We start from the raw sequence: 21,911 nt of genomic DNA on the forward strand, positions 1-21,911 counted from the left end.
AAAGAAACAGTGTTCATTTTGGTGGTGCAATCAATGCGATTAGAGGAACACTGACTTGCACGTCTACAGTGTTAACATAAGAACCCACTGAGTTCTCCGCTGAGTGCTCCATGACGGTGATGAAGATCACAGCGATAAAGATGAAGCTGTTGATGCTGGTGTTGGCGGCCCAGCTGCTGAAGGTGAACTCGGTTGAAGAAGAAAACATTCTTGAAAAAGTTTCTAAAGAAATAAATAAGCGCATTCAGGAGGTGAAAGCATCATGCCAAGGTAAAGCTGACTTTTGTAAAGTCCTTTGTCCAATGTCCTTTGCAAAGTAGCTCACGGTGTCTATTTTATCTGTTATCTCTTGACAAATTAAGTGGACAAAATAAGCTTCAAAGCCTTCAGCAGTGCAATTGAACATGTATTTGTGTTTATTACTGTGTCAGATCGGAGTTAAACATGTTTGTGACTCTACATCACATTCGTCTTGATATTTAAATAAAGTTTAAGTTTCCTGCCGTTGGAGCAAAACCTTGTAAACTTACAGCAGAAGGAAAGGAACATACTTTACTTTTAATAGAAGTAAATGGAATGATAATTTTGGGCCATTTCCTTTGGTCCATTTATCATGAAATAGACAATGTAGAGAGCAATTGGCACTTTGGAATTATGTCAAAAACTGATAAACAGTAAACCTGGGGATACAGGGTTTTGTTTTCCGAAAGCAATGCAGATTTGTGTGTCAGCAGTGCAGCTGGTACCTGTAATGTGATGGTTTGTAAACATGCGCCACGATTTGTGCACGTAATAAATAAACTAGTATTTCCACCCCCTGCTGAAAAAAACAAAACAGACCAACATGAACTCCACATTGGTTTAAGCTGGTTTATGCTGGTCTGTGCTGGTTTAGCTGGCCATTCAACATGGTCATGCTGGTTGACCTGCAAATTAGCATTCAAAATGCAATGTTGGTTTTGCTGCTGACCAGCAAACCAGCTTGCAGAACATGGTGTCGCATTTCATTTTCTACATCATTTGAGCACAGAGGCTGATTGATGATGATTGTACAAACAGAAGTGCTCTAAAATTGATTGGAGTAAAAACTCTTTACACAGCTCACATTCAAATTCAAGAATGTTTTTGTCGTTTTACTGTTTTGGTGGCTTTTCTATCAGGGCGTGGCAGTTTATTTCTGTAATATAATGGTTTGTAACTGCATGCCGTGATTCGTAAGCTGTTTTTACAGTGTTTTTCATTTTGGTTAAGAATTCTGATTTAGAAAACTGAAAAATGCACCAGCATATGTTATGTTTTGGATGCTGGTATGCTGGTCAACCAACATGACCATGTAGGGGGATCAGCTAAACTAGCATGTGACCAGCATAACATCAGTGTGGATTTCATGCTGGTCCTTGTTGCTTTTGCAGTCAGCCTTACTAAACTACAGAGCCCCTACAGTGACATGGTGAGTCTTTTTTAATGAATCATGGCCATGAATAAGTATATTGAGGCTACAGTAGTAGTGACATTAGGCAAAAGTCAATAGCTCCATAAGTTAAAATGTTTAACCATCATCAACTCAAAAGAAATACTATATTCAGCATGTCGTCATTTCCAGCGGCTGCAGCCAAAGTCGCCAAAATTGGCTAAACAAATAAATCATTTAATTAATTAATTAATTAATTAATTTTTTACTATGAGTTAGTTTTCAGAATTCTGTTATGCACATTCTCAAAGATACATGCAGCTGTTTTCTTCACTAGTGAATATTTTTGTCCTAGTCTTTATTTTGTCTGCTGTCAACTGTTGTTCATTGTATTCTCCTGCACGTTTGATGCCATTGCTTATTAGCTATATGTTTGACATTTTTTGTGTCAGATTGTAAGGCTTTCAAGTAGCGCATATTACAACCCCAATTCCAGCAAAGTTGGGACGTCGTGTAAAACATAAATAAAAACAGAATACAATGATTTGCAAATACTTTTCAACCTATATTCAATTGAAAATGCTACAAAGGCAAGATGTTTAATATTCAAATGGATAAACTTTATTGTTTTTTGCAAATATTCACTCATTTTGAATTTGAAGCCTGCAACATGTTGATGCCTGCAAAAGAAGTTGGGACAGGGGCAACAAAATACTGGGAAAGTTGAGGAATGCTCAAAAAACACCTGTTTGGAACATTCCACAGGTGAACAGGTTCATTGGAAACAGGTGAGTGTCATGATTGGGTATAAAGGGAGCATCCCTGAAAGGGTCAGTCGTTCACAAGCAAGGATGGGGCGAGGTTCACCACTTTGTGAACAACTGCGTGAGCAAAGAGTCCAACAGTTTAAGAACAACATTTCTCAACCTGCAATTGCAAGGAATTTAGGGATTTCATCATCTACATTCCATAATATCATCAAAAGATTCAGAGAATCTGGAGAAATCTCTGCAAGTAAGCAGCAAGGCAGAAAACCAACATTGAATGCCCGTGACCTTCGATCCCTCAGGCGGCACTGCATTAAATCATTCTGTAACGGATATTACCAAATAGGTTCAGGAACACTTCAGAAAGCCACTGTCAGTGAACACAGTTCGTTGCTCCATCTACAAGTGCAAGTTAAAACTCTGCCACACAAAGCGAAAGCCATATATCAGCAACACCCAGAAACACCGCCGGCTTCTCCGGGCCCGAGCTCATCTGAGATGGACTGACGCAAAGTGGAAAAGTGTCCTGTGGTCTGACGAGCGCAAAATACGACAACGGAGACCCCGGACTGTTGAGACCCCGGACTGTTAAGCAACTAAAATTGTATATCAAGGAAGAATGGGAAAGAATTCCACCTACAAAGCTTCAACAATTAGTGTCCTCAGTTCCCAAACGCTTATTGAGTGTTGTTAAAAGGAAAGGTGATGTAACACAGTGGTAAACACACCCCTGTCCCAACTTCTTTGGAATGTGTTGCAGGCATCAAATTAAAAATGAGTGAATATTTGCAAAAAACAATAAAGTTTATCCATTTGAACATTAAATATCTTGTCTTTGTAGCGTATTCAATTGAATATAGGTTGAAAAGGATTTGCAAATCTTCATATTCTGTTTTTATTTATGCTATACACAACGTCCCAACTTCATTGGAATTGGGGTTGTATATAGTCATATTAATTGGAAGATTTCTTTAACATGTTACTTTATTCCCCTTTTTTAAAGGTGGACAAATTTTATGCAGTAAACACAGCAACAATGCCCATTACTGTAGATCTTATAGAAGTAACTTACTGCATATTTTATTATGTATTCAGCATTTTAATTATTATTGTACCAGCTGTATAGGCCATATATTAAGCGTCATATACGTAAGTCCTTGTTAAAACACTTAACTGTTTTAATTGGTGTGCAGAAATGTGCATTATCGGTCATTATTGTACTTTTCACCAAAGTGGAAAATATCTGTGTAAATAAATGGTTAAGATGTAAACAAAGTCATTTAGAGTGATTTGGTGTGAAATACTCCATTGTAGAAAAACTTACAGTCAGAATAATTCACAGTGGTGGTGATTGGAACCTATAGCACAGAAAGTTACTACATGAAATAATAAAAAATATAGTGCCTGAGACATAGATTTTACATTTCATTCCCAAAAAAAGTTGGAATTTTGTGCAAAATGTAAAAATGAAAACAGAAAACAACAATTTGCTAATCATTTAAACCTTATATTTAAATGAAAATAGTACAATAACAATAAAAAAAACCAACTTATATTACGCACGTTTTGATGCCAGCAACACAAAAAAGATTAGATTATTAGATTAATTGAAACAGGTCAGTAACATGATTGGGTATAAAAAGAGCATTGCAGAGAGGCGGAGTCGGTCAGAAGTAAAGATGACGAGATGTTCATCACTGTGAAAAGGTGTGTGTGCAAATAGCGCATCAGTTCAAGACTAACATTTCGGATTGTAAAATAGCAAAGAACTATTGTATTTCATCACATATGACACATATTATCAATGAAAGGATCCAGAGAATCCAGAGAAATCTCTGAATGCAAGGGACAAGGCAAAAGATCTTTGGGCCCTCAGGTGGCACTGCATTAAAAGCAGACATGATTCTGTAGTCAAAATCACTACAAGGGCTCAGGAACACTTCTGAAAGCCACCGTCTGTGAACACAGTTCATCGCTGCATCCACAAATGCGAGTTAAAACTCTACCATGCAAAGAAGAAACTACATCTAGAAATGCTGCTGCCTTCTCTGGGCCCGGGCTCATTTAAAATGGACAGAGATGAATTGGAAAAATGTCCTTTCTGCATATATTGCAACAGCATGGCTTTTTATCTATAGTAAAAGAGTATAAAAGGGTACTAAACTTGCAGTACAGTAGTAAACACGCCCCCGTCCCAACTTTTTTAAAATGTGTTGCTGGCATTAAAATCAAAATGGGAATATACTTTTCAAATTTTTACATTTGTCAGTTTTTACATTTGATATGTTGTCTTTGCACTATTTTCAATTAAATGTAGTGTTTAAATGATTTGCACATCATTGCACACTGTTTAGACCTAGTGACCAATGGTTTCTATTACCACCACTGCAAGAAATCAGAGTATCATCTCACATCAAACCAATCGGAAGGTCTGTGTTTACATTTCAACCACTGAATTATGCAGAGTTTTTGAAAAATCTGTGGAGTTTCCCTTTAGTCCTCCTACATATAGCAGCAATGACCGGATTCAACACCCAGATCTTGGTATCAGTTTCATCAGCAATTGTTCAGTTTACCCTGAAAGTGTGAGATGCTCTGAAAACAATGTTAACACTTGTGTACTGTTCATGTATTTGTTGCTCAGTGGGCTGGTGGACCCACTGCATTATTCTCTTTTTTAATCAACCACATAGTTATACAGCCATAACAATTTATGTAAAAATACCAGATGTGTTATTTTATATGTTCTTCTCAGAAAATGAGCAAAAGCCAAGGAATCTGAGGTTGAACTAATAATAAATCACATATTTTCATCTTTTGGTAAACACTGAAAATGGTTCCCACAAACCTGAACACCACAGAAAGGTTAAAGATACAAACTGCACTACAGACACATGAGCGTGTTCAATATTGGGACAATTATGAACACTGTTGGCACAGTGTTTATACTGAGGCCATTGGTTCCATGTTCTATGTGTTTTATCTTTGATGCACAGTGAGGAAAGTGGCATTCTCTGCGGCTCTGCAGCCTCCTGTTGTTACGAGCAGTGGGTTTGGAATAATAGGACCCCATTCCAACATTTCCATCCTCGTACACGGCCACATCATCACCAACATTGGTGATGCCTACAACCCAGAAACAGGTAATCTCTATCTACAGTTCAGAACATTTTATTAAGCTCATGAAATGTCATTTTTTTACCATAGAGGATTAGATTTAGGGATGTCCAGTTCTGATTCTTTGTTTAATTTGTATGCTTCGTTTACTCTGCTGTCATAGAAGAGCCAGAATCGACAATATCCCCAGCTTTCAGCTGTGTGGAGCATTTGTGTTTTAACCATCTGCAGTTTAAGGGCAATTTCTTTGCCTTTAAAAGCTCTAGCAGATAATATGATACCCATATGTTGCACATCAAAAGCTATGGATGCAATAAGCTAATGCTGATAACTGATATTTTAATATGTATATATCTTTACATCTTGGGAATTCAGTACTTCCTTCCATTAAGGCCACTGCACACCGGATGTGCCATGTTGCGCAGCATCTAAAAATTAGGATCCATTGCTTTTAATGGAGGTCAAAGCATTTTGCCTTTATTACATTAAATTAAAGCCATATCAAGACCAGAGAGAGCCGCTGTAGATGTGGCTTGAAATTTACTCAAAGAAAAAGCAGTCAGTGTTTTACGTAAACAGACAAAAGTTAATGGTAAGTTACCTCAGCTAATGTTATTAGCCTAGCCTTTTCAGGTTTTATCTCTTGTCCATGACAGTGCCTGGGTAATGTAACAACTGCATCATTTAAGGTGGAATGGGAGAATTCAAACAAGAAGCTGGCAAATACGAAGCTAATTTCAGCTTTGTAGTTTTAATGCTGGCAGTGCTTTTTGATAAAAAAAAGATTTAAGCTATCAGAACATCATACCTGGAGTTTTAGGTGCACAGCTACAGTGCCCTCTAGAAATATTGGCACCCTGGTAAACATGAGCAAGACAGGCTGTAAAAAAAACATTCTTAATTGCTGATCCTTTTGATTTCTCATTCAAAATATTACCAGAATTCTAACCTAAGTATGAATGAAAACAAAGATCAGGAAATCTCAAATCTGTGTGTGCCACAAAAATTGACACCCCTTCATTTAATACTTTGTCAGCCTCCCTTTGCAAAGATAAGAGTTTTGTTCCTATAATGCTTGATGAGACTGGAGAACACATGGCAAATGATCTAAAGCCATTCCTCCATACAGAACCTCTCCAGATAACTCAGATTCCAAGATCCACATTGGATTCTCCTCTTCAGCTCATCCCACAGATTTTCTTTGGGGTTTAGGTCAGGGGAATGACAATGGCAAAACTCTGTGGTCAGTGAACCATTTTTGTGTTGATTTTGAGCTGTGCTTTGGATCATCATCCTGCTGGAAGATCCAAACTATGGCCCAGTTTATGCTTCTTGTCTGAGGCAGTCAGGACTTAATATCTGCTGGTATATAATAAATCTGTGAGAACATGTATCTGAACAAGTTGTGCAGGGCCTTTGATAGAAAAACAGTTCTTCAGCTTCACAGATCCATGACCATACTTCACAGAGGAAATAAGGTAGTCTTTATGGTTATCTCTGTGTCTCTACCACATTCACCTCTGGTGCCAAAACCTCTATTTTGGTCTCATCAAGTCCCACTGAAAGTTACAGTAACACTAGGTGAACTGTAGGAACTCGAGTTGATCGGCTCTTGACGGCAAAGGTCTTTTTCTAGAAACGCCCCAAACAACTTGAGATTATATGAGTGGTGTTTGATTGTGGTTTGGTAGCTGCAAGACCTAAGTAATGTCTACAATTCCCCATCTGTGATTCTTGGAGATTATTTGTCTACTCGAACTTTACTGTGCATGGGGTCAGTATAGACATACGTCCTCTTCCTGGCAGATTCTTAACATGTAGATTTGTTTAAAACTTCTTAATTATTGAACTGATAGTGTTGTACATCATTGCTGTTTTCTCTGGTCTTTCTCATAGTGATGGATGACTGAGGGAATTTGGCCTGTGTTTCAACTCATATATATTCCCCAGTGAAACAGGGAGTCATGGCTGATCATTCAAGTGTTCCTAATCACTTAAGTGAACTTAAAAACATCAAATATGAATAGGAATATACTTAAGTTAGATTCCATTCTTAAGAATTTCTAAGTGTGCCACCAATCGTACATTTAAGAAAAATATTTCATAACCAGATGTAGTTTTTACCTTAAATAAGGATTAGATTTTTGTTAATATTTGAATAAAAGTTCAAGATGGTAAGTAATTAAGAATATTTTATGACTCATTTTGCTCATGATTGCCAGGGGTGGCAATATTTGTGGAGACAACTGTTTTTCTGTGTGCACAGTGCTGTGGCAGGCATTTTAGCTATTGTCCAGCCAGCATCACCTAAATGTTAATGGTGCTCTTTTGGAATACAATAAATGTGTCATTAAAAATGGATTTGAAATATCAGCCAAATGTAAGCATTGGCCCTATGCTATATTATCTATGAAAATGCAAATAGAGCAGTATTGCAGTCTTGGCTGATAATATTGGCTCATATTAAAGGACTCGGATCAGATCAGGAGGCAAAAAAGAAATAAATACTCAGAACATCCCGTATTAACTTCATTTGTCTTGACTTACCTTGACTTCAACAATTCTCTTCGGTCAGTGGACACTGTTGAGCAGAAAGGGTTTAGATATCATTTCATAGTATGCTCCTACTGTGTAAGAGTCACTTATCTTTATTTTCAGATCCTCAGTCAGCTGCTTAGATGATCCCATGACTATTAAGTGTGAGCGCAACACCTTGACACATTTTAAAGGGCCAAAAAATTCATTGATCTCTTTCAAAACTGTCTGTCTGATTTGCATTAAGGCTTAACTTTCACTCATGCCGCAAGTTTCCATGTTAAATTTGATAAAATAAGTAATAACTATCCATTCAGATTTGCACACACATGTCAAGTTTAGGTTTGTTCTATGCACAGATGGCTTTAAATAATAACTAAACACCTGAAAATACTCATATCCACTGGTAGAACAATACTTAAAAAGTTTAAACAACCAGAGCTGTAGTGAACCTGCCTGGATGTCTATTTTATCCCCACGCACAGTGAGAAAAGATCGTTAGAAAAGTAACCTGGTGGCACAGTGGTAACATATCAGGCCACCATTTATCATACAGGGGCAGTTGTGGGCTGGAGGTTAAGGAACCAGCCTTGTGACTGGAAGGTTGTTGGTTTGATCCTCTGAGCTGACAGGACATGACAACCCCCAACTGCTCCCTGGGCACTGCGGATAGGGCTGCCCACCACTCCAGGCAAGTGCACTCACTGCCCCCTAGTGTGTGTCTTCACAAGTGTGTATGTGGTGTTTCAATGCACGGATGGGTCACACTGCAAAGGTGAAATTTCCCCACTGTGGGACTTATAAAGGTCTCTAAATCTTAAAAAAGGCATTATGATTGGAGATTTGCAGAAGATAGTAGCATTTTGTGGGCAACAAGTCTCCAAGACTACAGTTAGATGTTACTGCCATGCCAGCAAACTCTTTAAAAGGCATGCTAGAAGACGTTTCTTCTTAAGAACAGTTGGTGAAGGACACCCAGTGTTTTTGTTTCTAACATTATAAATCTTGTGTATGTAATGCTAATACTTTCGTGCTCATCATCTAATATTTGTGTGTTGTGTTTGCAGGTGTGTTCATAGCTCCAGTGAAGGGTGTTTATTTCTTCACCTTCACCACATATAGCTGGGCTAAGAATGCCAACATTGGGGTGGTTTTGTACCAGAACCAAAAGGAGGTGCTACGGGTTTGGGAGCATCAGGGCGAGGGGGATAATGAAGATTACGCCACTAACTCAGCCACCCTGGTCCTGCAGCCACTCGACACCGTGAGCCTCCGTCTGCCAAAGGGCTTCCAGGTGGCCGCCAGCTTCGATGACAACAGACACACCTTCTCTGGATTTCTGCTCTACCAGCTGTGAGCTGCCAGTGAGGCCTCTCAGCACCTGCAGTCGCTTTCATCACAACAGAAATTAAGAAAAAGTACATTTAAATCTTAGAAGTCAACAGTTTAAATCCAATTGAAATAATTGCGTAGTTACATTCTGTTTGTTTCAACTTCAGGCATTGATAAAAATGTATGGAAAATGTAATGGATGGTCCTGCATTCTGCAAAATAAGACCGAACACAACGTTTCATTAAATTCAAAAATCAAAATATGCCATGAATGTGTCTGAATGTAATACCAAAATGGTGTGGACTTGAAATTATAGACTCTGCAGTTGATCCCAGAAACTATGAGTGATAAATAAGCTTTCACCAGCTTTTATTCTCGCTGGTAAAAACTTGTAAGGTTTATAATAGTGGGCCTGCTCAGTATCAAAATGTATGTATATTGCTTTGTCAATGAAAAAAATATAAAAGGTCCTTGGTCATGTTATTATATTTACATTTATGGCATTTTGCAGACACTCTTATCCAGAGCAACTTACAATTTACATTTACATAGGTAAACGTGGTTCACCTTGAAGTGCTGCTTCTGCTCAAGTACAGTGAAGATGTCAATTGAGTGAACTGTAATCTAAAAGCAGTCAGTATGAAGGCACACATACTGTAAAAGAAAAGGATGTTATGTTTTTTAATGGATTATTTTTCTGTATAATTTAAACATTTTTCCATGTCTGATTTTACTGTCACTTTTCCATATTTCCAAGCACTTGGAATTTCCATGATGATACATTCAAATAACTATATGATAATGTATGGTAAAATATCAACTTAGACATGTAGCTACAGCATTGACCATTAGCTGTTAAGTAGCTGTTAAGTTACCAAATATTCTAGCATAACATGATTCTTTTTCTGCATTTTACTTACTATTTACAGCAATGTTAACTACTTTAACACCTTAAAATCTCAGGTGTATTACAGGCTAAGGCTTATTATTCAGCTACTACACAGACTACAATGCAAATTAGTGTTAGCATGTGCTACAGTTTCCCACAAATGTTCGTTTGGCCTATAAGCAAGACAAGAAAGGGGTACAAGTGTATAAAAGCCAGGTAGCTACATCAGCTAATGTTAAATAACAGTAGCTAGTTAGCCACAGGGCTGCCAACTCTCATGCCCTTGCTGTGAGACTCACGCATTTATGTTGCTAGTACAATGTTAACTTCCATTACCAATGGGAACTCCCGTGTAATACTAGCATCAAGCTAATTGCATCTGTTTCCATTTTTACTCTGCTCTACTTAAACATGGACAATTAAAGCTTGTAACAGGCATTTAAGTAACATCATCTCACTTTGCTTTTAGGAGTTTTACAGTCCCTCTAGAGTCTGGCTGAAGGGTAGTACTATTCACAGACTGCAGATGAGTGCTTGTTGTGTTCGGTGATTAGCCAGTGACCAAGCATTTAACCCTTACCCTTGACCATTTTGGCAATTTGTAAGATGGTAGTACAAAAATTGAGGGACCAGAATGCAACTGCTGCAGTGTTTAAGGTTGAACGGAACCAGAATGTAACTTTCAGAGCATTTAAGGGGGGATGGAAAATGTGAAAAAGGCAGTTTTCAATTAAAGACAGACATTTAAAGCTTCTATGAGACATTCCATGTTTTCCTCAAAGCTTGTGACAGACATTATAGCATACAGTTTACCTTGTAGCAGTTTCACGTTGACTCTTTGGAAGGGTTCGGTTGAAAATGGGGGGCATGTGACAGGTTATCTGAACATCTGGCTGTTGCAACATGCAAACATTGCAAAAGTCCAACCTGAGTTCATAGTGGGGACAGCAAGGACTTCAAGCCAAGGATAAGGTCTACATAACGCCGCTAAGGATTAATGGCATTCCATTAGAGCATCGTCTTTACTGTTAGAGCCAAATATGAAATAAGTTGTGGATATGTTATTGGAGGAAGGGAATTATTCCATATTTCAGGTAATTGTTTGCAGATATAGATATGCCTGAGGGCAGCGGCATGGACCATATATGCGATGTCTATTATGGGTCATTCATGGTATATAAATCTGTGTGTTAGGAGCTTAGCTAAGTGTTCTTCATACCTGAACAAGATCCTGTTTATTTTATGTCTTTCAGTAATGAACTCTGGTACAGAGCTGCTACTGCCATTTTCCATTTCTACTGCCATTGTATTCATTATACAATATATTCAATGTATTCATCAGTAATGCATCTTTGATTTTCAGGAGGCTTGGAGTGACTGGTAGGAGTGACTGGTTGTTTTCTTTGTCAATTCATAATTATGTTAATAGTTAATCTAATAAGTTAGGCCTTCTCTTCAGCTCCTGAAGTCCTAACCAATGTGTTTCAAGTTTAACCCTTTAGTTTTCATCTAAAACTTTACAATGAAACAAGGGTAGAACTGTAATACTTGCAAAGTTTATATATAAGTGTTACGTTCCCCTCAGATGTAGCAAGGGGGGGAGAGGGGAAATAACATGGCATGTAATGGGAGATGGAAGGGAAGGGCACCAGTATTTTGCTTCCCACTGGAAAATGTACGATACAGAAGCGTCACTTATAAGAACAGACAAAAATAAGCTAAAACAAACTAAATGTAAATCAAAAGAAAAGTAAAAGAATAATGAACCATTCAATATACACAACATTAACATTAACTAAAGCCCAAGCAACCACAAAGGTGGATGATGGACGGTGCCAAAGAAATCGAACCCACCTACCTCACGCTGGAAAGGGGAGAAAAAAAACAAAGAGAGAGAGAAAGAGATGGAGCACAAGAGACTCATGTTACTGGCTACATCTTCACAATTAAACTATGATGGTTTTTTTTTCGCTAGGAGTCTCAAACATGCTAAATGCTCTTCCCATAACTGGCCACAGGTGAATCCTTTTATCCGCCAAGGCCCATCCCACAGCAGGAATCAGCCACTCCGATCGGTGGAGAGGAAAAAGAAGCACAACCAAGCATCCAAGGTCCACACAGCTGCACCTGATCTGGTTGGGGGAGAAAAGAGAAAGAAAATATATGTTCAACACTGGCACATAACAATAAGCATGATGGACTTAAAATTAACAAAAAATTATAGACGTGCATTTTTTTAGCTTTCAGAAATCGTTAGTCCTTCCATGAAGACCCCAAGGGTTGAGGGTTCCCATCTGAAACGGAGCAGTTTAATATTCTGAGCAGTCAGTTTTCACTTTGTGACCAATGACAATATTTTTCAGGACTATTCTGGAACGGTTCTGTAAAAAGGTTTGCCTGGAGCCCTAAATATATTTATTGAACATTTTTGTGTTTTATGAAATTGCTGCCACTTTATTAAAGCAAGCCACTAGAGGCCGAACATTACAGTGGTTTTGCCATGGGTAAGGGAAGTTCCCCCTATTCGATGAAATAACTGGATCTTCACTGCTTGCTTGGACATTGTAGGATGACTTTTAGGCTTTAGCTGCATTATATTTAAATTGTTGGAAGGACATTCTTTAAGTGTACATCTCTGCTGCTGTGGCTATAAATTCCACTTTCGGAAACACTGCATTTGCAACAGAAGGTGTGAACATGCATTTGTACAGGCCAGTGATGTAGCACTAACAGCTTCCTTCAGTGGAACAAAAGAAACATCGTTTATTTTGGTGGTGCAATCAGCAGATTAGAGGAACGGTGACTTGCAGAACCCACTGAGCTCTTGACTGAGCACACCACGATGGCGATGAAGATCACAGTGATAAAGATGAAGCCCAGCTGCTGAAGGTGAACTTGATCAAAGTTTTTGAAGAACTAAATAATTCATTCAGGAGGTGAAAAAATAAGTTGACTGTTGACATTTGCCAGCGCTCCATCATTACACTGCTCTTTTGCAAAATAACTCACAGTGTCTACTTCATCTGATTATCTTTAAAGCTTTTGGTAGTGCAAATGAACAATACACCAATCAGACATAACATCAAGACCACCTCCCTGTTTCTACGCTCATTGTCCATTTTATCAGCTCCACTTACTATATAGGTGCCCTTTGTAGTTCTACAGTTACAGACTGTAGTCCATCTGTTTCTCTGATACTTCAGTGGTCAGAACCCCCACAGACCCTCGCAGAGCAGGCAGTATTTGGGTGGTGGATCTTTCTCAGCACTGCAGTAATGCTGATGTGGTGGTGGTGTGTTGTGCTGGTACAAGTGGATCAGACACAGCATTTTTCTAGATATCTGTGGAATTAAATGGTTAAGTTGCAAACAAAGTCATTGAGATGGTTTGATGTGATGTTTCTAGAGAAAATTAATGTCGGAATTGTTTGCAGTGGTTGTGATGGGGACCAGACATCTGAACAGTTTAACTTCTCTAAAAGCTACATTATAGCAAATGATTACATGAAATTGTTACATATATATTGTTCTACACTAGTCGTGAGATCAAACATATTTTTTCAAAGACACTCATGACGGCGGGGTACATTCTAAGACAAAGTAGCTTGTTTTTGGTCAGATTTATGACTATTTTATCATTATCAACATTACCTATAAAAAGTCGGAAGACACCTATAAGTTCACTGGTGGATTTGGATAGGAAATAAAATGTATTCGTGCTGTAGACTCTGTGACCCCTGGTTCCTATCATCAGCACTGTTCAAAAAATCGAACCATGTAAGTTTCTTCGGAACGGAGAATTTCACACCAAATCATTCTGACGGATTGTGTTGATGTCTCAACCACTTTATTACGCAGAATTGTACAAAAATCTGTGGAATTCTATTTGAATTCTCCTGCATGTTGCAGTGCTGACCCGATTTAACACCCGACTGGCAGTGACAACAGTTTCACAGGCATTTGCTTAGTTTATCCTGGAAGTGTGACATGTTCTGTAAAAATGATTTGTACCTGTAATCAGATTGCGGTGTACGGTGAAGGAATGTTATGTATAGATCTTTCCGCTCCTGAAACCATGAAAATAATAACTCAAATGATGGTAGATGGCATGAGTGGCGATAATCAGCACTAGCCTATTGTTACATGCATGAAGTCGTATATAGCAGCCTATTACAGTGCAAATATTGATAGCTCTCAGATTACTGGCTGGCAATATACTGTAAAAGGTTGGCAACTCTACATAACGCTCTAGGGTTCACTACAATTTAACTGTAGTACAGGATTATCGTGACAAATCTACCTGGAATTACAGATAAGCTGATCCCATTTCTGTGTGGTCTTCTTAAGGCCGGGTTTGTGTTAACAAGCCTTGTTCTCTGGAGGGCACGTATCTTGGTAACAGCAAGTGTTCTGTTTCAATTCCTGTTTTCTCTACGAATGGCACATTTTGGCCTAAGCATCCTATCACCATAAATAGTAACCCATGTGGTTACTATTGAGTGAACTACTCTCTTTAAAATTTTACAATGAAAAAATGATTTATGGCCATCATGAACATTAAGTGACGCTTATTAGTCTCACAACAGGAAAATTTCACCTCCACATTTAACCAGTGAAACACCACAGACACACTAGGGGCAGCCCTATCCGCAGGGCCCAGGGAGCACTTGGGGGTTAGGTGCCTTGCTCAAAGTCACTTCAGTCACATACTGTCAGTGCTGAGGATGAAAGCAGCCAGTTGGTCATAATATGGAAAACCCCTGGTCTAGTATAGTCGAAACTATAGGAGGGGGGCATTTTCATCTGAGGGAGCTGTAGATGGCCTGCAGAAAGTATATTTCTTGGGTCCACACAGAAAATAACTAAATCTCCATTAAATAAGGAACTCCATGTACTATGGAATGTGCTGCTGGAATACAGGAAAGTGTAAGATTTGGTGACCTTAAGAAAGCTGGGCGGGGGTTGTGGTGTGTTAAGGTTCTTTAACTGGATTGGTGGTACTTTCAGGGGTATGTTTTTTGGGTTTCTGCACCTATTGCTCCCTTGCATTTTACCCTTCTTAACAAAAGTAGTTCTATGTTTTGTCTGTTTCTGCCTAATATTATTCTGGTGTCTATTGTATAAACTATACCAGCATAGATTCTCCTTATGAGCACTTAATTTTCCCCAATTGCTTCTATGTAGACTGAAGCGAATAGATCCACAAGCAGTGGGTGAAAAATACTGGCCATATATCTCTGTAAGAGGATGAAAAAGTTGATTACGCTTGCTAGAACAAACATTTACATTGTGTTTAGGGGACATTCTGAAGAGTTACTATCACACATGTTGTTTATGTGTAGGTTAAGAGAAGCTGTTGGTCAATATGCTTTTTTTGGCAATGGTCCAGGGCAGCCCTATGCCTGAGACGCCTACAAGACTCTTTCAATTTCGGAGTGGGTCAGCCTGTTCTGGCTTTGAACTGCGTGCAAGAATAAAATCCATCCATCCAGAGAAGATTCCTGGTTCTTAAGTAGGGTTTGATTCTCATACCCAGCCATGTCATCACCAACGTTGCAAAGCCAACAATCTAAACACGGGTAATCTCGATCCAGAGTTCAGATTTTTATCAATTTGTACAGATGAAGCATACACCCATCAAGCTGCTTATCAAGAATACTATACTAATGCTGGGTAGGGCCTCACTTTGCTCTCAAAACAGCCTCAATTCATTGTAGCATGGATTTCACAAGATGTTGTATTGAGATTCATCAGACCAGGCAACATCAGTCTTCAACTGTCCAGTTTTGGTGAGCCTGTGCCCTCTGCAGGCTTAGCTTTCTGGTTTTGGCTGACAGAAGTGGAACCTGATGTGATCTTCTGCTGTTGTAGCCCATCCACCTCAAGATTTGATGTGCAATCTGAGATACCTTCACAACTGCTCATCACAGTGGTTATCTGAGTTACTGTAGCCTTTTTGTTTCATGTGAACATTACTTGAAGCTACTGACCCGTACCTACATGATTTTATGCACTGCACTGCTAGCGCGTGATTGGCTGATTGGATGACTAGATGAAAGTGTAGGTGTACAGGTGATCCTTATAAAGTGTTTGGTAAGTAATTTCTCTAGTGCTCTATCAATTTTCAGCAATTTTTGTCTTGTGATAATCGACACATTTTTGCATGTTCTGCTGATTACTTGAACATCCAACGTACATTGCTAGGATGTATGGCATCATGGATTCCATGGATTGCCATGGATTTTTTAATAAAAATCTGATTGCCAAAAAGCAAAAAATGGGTCATGAATGGACCTTCCCGTCATCCATATCCACACAAAAATGGTTCAGTGACCACTGAATCAAGCATTTGACATGCTCATCTTAGTCCCCTGACCTAATCCCTTTAAAAGCCTGTGGAGTGACCTGAAGTGGTGAGTCCATAAGAGAAGACCTATGACCCTGGATAATCTGGAGAGATTCCATATTGAGAAGTGGGCTCAGACTCCTTGTTCTGTATTCTGTAGACTTGCCAAGCATTATGCATTCTTAAAAAAAATGGTTCTTCAAGGGTTCTTTAGTAAAGTCAAATGGTTCTATATGGAACCATCAACACTCAAAGGGCCATTCACATGCTTAAATTGTTCTTTGCACCTTTTTGAAAAGGGTTTCAATTATTTGTCAATTATTATTATTTATTGAGTTCTTAACATTATTGAATTTAGTCACTTATTTGTGAACTGTTCTACCTGTGTGGTAATTGTGATATCAAGCGCTTCTCGGCTCTGCTCAGTGCCATCTCTCAGGTATCTGCTCAATGTCATGGTGTGAGCTGTGACGTGCATAAGTTCTTATGTTTATGGTAGTTGTAGTCCATCAGGTAGTTGTAGTCCAATACGAACGATATAGAACAAATCTGGATTTTTGTAAAGAAAAGGCCTCAAGATGTACAAAATTCACAAAAGTTGTTTTGATTGGGGCTTTAATGTCATACATAAAGCCAGCAACAGTTTAACATTTTAGTTTGCCTGCCAAACAAAATAAAGCCTTCTAAGCGTATCTCTAGATATGAAAGCTGAAACACACCTTTTCTTTAACTTGTATACTATCTTTATGCTGTTTTCAGTATAAGCTAATTCAATTAAAATCACATCTATATATTTCCTTATACATGCTGCTTGTGTTTTTTATGGTTAAAATGGAGTTTTTAACTTTTATAGCACAAGTGCTACCTGCTCAAAAGGCTATGTAGAACCCTGCTAAACATAGTATAATAATGTTTAGAATCAGTGCTTCTTTTTCATTGTATGTACATAATGCTACTAAAATAACGTAGTATAATGGAAATGTTATGCTCATCTAATATTTGTGTAGCTCTGTCTACAGGTGTGTTCACTGCTCCACTGACAATCAGGGTGGTTCTGTATCACAACCAAGTGGAGGTGCTGCGGGTTTTGGAGTATCATGACAGCTGGGATAAGGAAGATTATGCCACTAGCTCGGCTGCTCTGGCCCTGGAGCCAAACGACACCATAAGCCACCGTCTGCCCAAGGACTTCCAGGTGGCCACAAGTGCCGAGTCCAACGTACACATCTTCTCTGCATTTCTGCTGTACCAGCTTTGAGCTGCCAAAACTGCTTCTCAGCATCTGCAGTCGCTTTCATCAAGACAAAATCACAACATGACATCATAAAAAAGAGAAAAAGTCCACTTAACCTTTAAAAGTCAACAGTTATTGCGATCATTTTGCTATTCTCTTTAATTGTAATTGCATAATTGGCTACTTAATTCCATATATATTTTGTGTAGACAGGGGCTTCAAATTTATTCTGTTTTGATTTCAGGCTTTGACAACAATGTATTAAAAATTTAACAAATTATTTCTGAAAAACCGTAAGACTTCAAAATTCTAAATATCTCCTTACAAACATAAACATGGTACAGATTGAATGGTAAGATTCCACACTTTTATCACATATTATTATTTTCAATTCTTATTTGATACAGGACTGCTCAGCAGTCCGTGGTAGCTGTTGTCTTATTCTCCTCTTGATGATGCTGCATATACTTTGACACATCTGGACTACAGGCAGGCCTGTCAAGCACACATGTGTCTATGAAGCCACACTGTAGCATGTGTAGAATGAGGCCTGGCATTGTCGCGCTAAAACAGTTATGGACTTCCCAGGAAAAGACGTCATTTTGATGGCAATGTGTGTCCCTCTAAAATCCCAATTTACACCTCCACATCAATGGTACCTTCACACATATGCAAGTGTCCCATGCTGTGGACACAGATGCATGAGAGATGTTGGCTTTTTGCTGATAAAAGTCTGGATAGTAGCTTTTGTTTTTGGCAGGGAGACCTTGACATCTGGTTTTCCCAAAAAATCTGACCACAGCATTTGATCAATGCACACATTTCCACTATCTGAGATGAGCTCAGGCCCAGAGAACCCAGCAGCGTTTCTGCACAGAACTGATATATCTCCTTGTGTAATAGATTTTCAACTTGCATTTCTTTATGTAGCAGTGAACTGTGTAGTGGCAACGGTTTTCTGAAGTACTTCTGAGCCAATATGTCTATATTTAACACAGTAGTATGACGGTTTCTCATGTTTCTCCTGATTCCCTGAACCTTTTCACAATATTCTGTATGTAGATGGTGAAAGACCTAAACTCCTTGCAATCCTGAGTTGAGAAATGTTCTCTTTGAATTCTTTGACAATTCACACAACACGATGAGCCATGACACGTGTTTGCTTGTAAAGACTGAGCCTTTAATAGACACTCATTTTATACCAAATCATGATACTGTTACTAATTCAAAAGCTTCTTATGGAATGTTTCAAACTTGTGTAACTTGAATATTTCATACATTTTTTACTCTTACTTTGCCCCATCCTAACTTTTTAAATGCATTGCAGGCATCAAAAAACTATTACTTTTTTGTTTCTATGCCAAACATTTGTCTCATCTGTGAGTGTTTTGGTGTATCGGTGTTGACTTTACATACAATAATACTGAACAATATCATGCTGTCCATGACTGAGGTGTCCTTGAGCAAGACACCTAACCCCAGCTGCTCCCCGGGTGCTGCGGATTGGGCTGCCCACCACTCCGGGCAAGTGTGCTCACTAGAGTGTATGTGGTGTTTCACTTCGCAGATGTGTTAAATGGCGAGGTGAAATTTCCCTGTTGTGGGACTAATAAAGGTCACTTAATCTTGAACTTAATCTTAATCTTAATACCATCAGCATAAATTTATGAAACTTCATCATTCTCCGAGGGTCTCATATAGAGAGCTGAACCCCTCTTTAAGCACATGGGGCAACATTTAAAGGAGAATTCCACCGCTTTGTACATAATTAATTGGTTAAGATGTAAACAAAGTCATTCAGAGTGGTTTGGCGTGAAACTGTTCTAGAGAAGATTACTGAGTCAGAATAGTTCACAGTGATCTGAACCAGACATCTGAAGTCTTTAATGTCTCCAAAAGCCCCCTCACAGACATATAATTACGTATATGCTGCCTGATGTTAGACATTGTTTTGCTAAAGTTTTGAGGTAAAGATTTGGCCTAAAACATATATTGTTAAAGCTATATATGGCAAAATAGACCCCAAAGAAAAGGTATTTTCCCAGATTTACCACAATTTTACCAAAATCAACATGACATACAACCAAAGAAGACACATTTGGGATCACTTGTCATTTTGGATAGTGAATGAAATGACAAGTTTCATGTGACCCCTGGTTCCTATCACCACCACTGTGAAGAAATCCAAGTTGATAAGTTCCACTAAAATAAATAGTTTCACATCAAATCACTCTGAATGACTTTGTTAATGTCTCATAACTGAATTTATAGAAATTCTGAAAAATCAGCAGAAATCCCCTTTAAACTCTTCAGACGCCTGGTTCCTATCAAAACCACCAGGAACAATTGTGCCTCAGTACAGTGGAAGATTTCACACCAAACCACTCTGACTTTGTTTACATCTTAATGGCTGAATTATGCAGAAATTTAAAAAAATCGCTGGAATGCCCCCAAAAATGTAAACGTCACTTGAAGACGTACACACAACGCAGAGGCTGCAAAAACCTTTATTTAGCTAAGCCACCCTAAAAAACGCAAGCCTCAGCATGTAATCCAAAGGGAAGACAATGCATATGTGGCTTTCCAGAGATACTAGAGAGAAAAAGGCTATGAGATGATGTCATGATGGGAGGTGGAGAGTAGAGGTGCAAAAATGTTTTAATGCATCTGTCTGGAGGTGGTGATTCAAATTTACTGATTCACTGAATATGTTAGAATCAATTAAAATCAATTGTGCCAACATTCAGTAAAGTTTGTGCTCATTTTTGGGTCAATAATGAAGTGAATGGACTACTTCCCAGCATGAAATCCCTGCACCCACCCTTAGTGTATTACTTTTGCTAAAAACTTTGAAACATATTTGAGCAGAATTGATTCTTACATAAGCAACCTTCACATCTTTGCAGAGGCCTGAAGAACTAATGGTAAAATTTCTGGTTTTTGGTGTCACGTCTTTGCCTCCTTGGAATTTTTTTCACACTTCCAAAATTCAGTCTTAGAAGTTGGTTGCATTTTCTGCTTTTCACAATCCAAGTAATCCCCAACACATTCAGTGATGCTGAGATCTGGACTCTGTGGGGGTCAAGCCATTGTTCTCAGAACACCAGCAGCCTTTGCTATTTCCTTTTCTCAGTAATGACTTCTTGACAGCTGCACATCCTTTCAGACCCACAGCACTGAGTTCAATTTTAAACGTAATTGTTTCTGACCACAATAGAACAGCAAAAGTCAGCATGACGATAAAAAATTGAAATATGTTTTATCCCACCTAAAACAGAGTTTCGTGGGGCTGTTGTCTGCTGGAGGTTAGGGAACCAACCCTGTGACCAGAAGCTTGCTGGTTCAATCCCCTGAGTCGACAGTACGTGACTGAAGTGCCCTAACCCCCAACTGCTGCCTGGGCACAGCGGATAGGACTACCCACCACTCCGGGCACGTGTGCTCACTGCCCCCTAGTGTGTGTCTTCACTAATGTGTATGTTCTGTTTCACTGCACGGATGGGTTAAATTGCGGAGGTGAAATTTCCCCTTAATGGGACTAATAAGGGTCTTGAAGTGTATCAGGCTTGATAAAATGTTATATATGATATTGATATGATATTGGGCTTTAATATACATCTAGCTGTTTGCTGTCTGAAAGTACTATCAGACGGTTCCATGGGTTTCACTGGAGCTCTGGCTGAAAAGGGTTCTGTTTGTGTCGATGGAGCCTGAGCGAGGGGGCCCTAGTTTCAGGTCCCAGGAGAGAGTTGGGCCTCTCTGTGTAAGCCATACCATAAGATATTGTCACATGTTAATGTATGGATTTTGCATTGTGTGTGTGTAAATTTGCCTTAAAAGCTGAAGCATCTCGGACTTCAGGGAGAGATTCCACATTGGCTCCTGGGTCTCTGCAACAAGGGCTTTTAGCGCTATCTTTTCATTTGAAATAAAGTTGTTCATGTTTAAATCCAGATAGTGTCTACAGAGCTTTCGTCATCCCACCTACACAACTGAGCATACACAACCGTCTCTTATACATGTCGTCACGCCTCCGTGTCTTCTCCCTGCCTCCGTTGAATCCACACACTACAATTTCCAATCATGAACCTTCCCAGGTCCAAGTCACTCGGTTCCTAAATTGTTGTCACCTGTCTCTCATTACACTCTGTGAAGTACTGTCAACTGTATCTGTTGTGCACTGAGCATTCTTTCCTCTGACATTCCTGTGATATTTGATTCCTCTTTTTGGTTTTGTTTGCTTTGGACTGATTGTTATTTACTCTTCGACCCATGTATGT

The 21,911-nt window shown here is 38.9% G+C and overlaps 1 protein-coding gene across 1 annotated transcript; it reads left to right on the forward strand.

Annotated features, from left to right (window-relative positions):
* Positions 1 to 31: 31 nt before the first annotated feature.
* LOC108438926 (complement C1q-like protein 2) lies at positions 32 to 10,806 on the forward strand. The gene is made up of 3 exons (XM_017717053.1): positions 32 to 270; positions 5,175 to 5,321; positions 8,898 to 10,806. The coding sequence occupies exons 1-3, from the start codon at positions 111 to 113 to the stop codon at positions 9,185 to 9,187; spliced, it is 597 nt and encodes a 198-aa protein (XP_017572542.1). The 5' UTR covers positions 32 to 110; the 3' UTR covers positions 9,188 to 10,806.
* Positions 10,807 to 21,911: the final 11,105 nt, after the last annotated feature.

Source organism: Pygocentrus nattereri, chromosome 2 (assembly GCF_015220715.1).
Source record: "Pygocentrus nattereri isolate fPygNat1 chromosome 2, fPygNat1.pri, whole genome shotgun sequence".
NCBI classification, from domain to species: Eukaryota; Metazoa; Chordata; class Actinopteri; order Characiformes; family Serrasalmidae; genus Pygocentrus; species Pygocentrus nattereri.

Excerpts from the sequence above, each read along its gene's own strand:
- LOC108438926 (XM_017717053.1), top strand. The coding sequence starts at position 111 with ATGACGGTGATGAAGATCACAGCGATAAAGATGAAGCTGTTGATGCTG. Across the intron at positions 271-5,174 it reads GGTGAAAGCATCATGCCAAG|TGAGGAAAGTGGCATTCTCT; the intron begins GTAAAGCTGACT and ends TTTGATGCACAG. Across the intron at positions 5,322-8,897 it reads TGCCTACAACCCAGAAACAG|GTGTGTTCATAGCTCCAGTG; the intron begins GTAATCTCTATC and ends TTGTGTTTGCAG.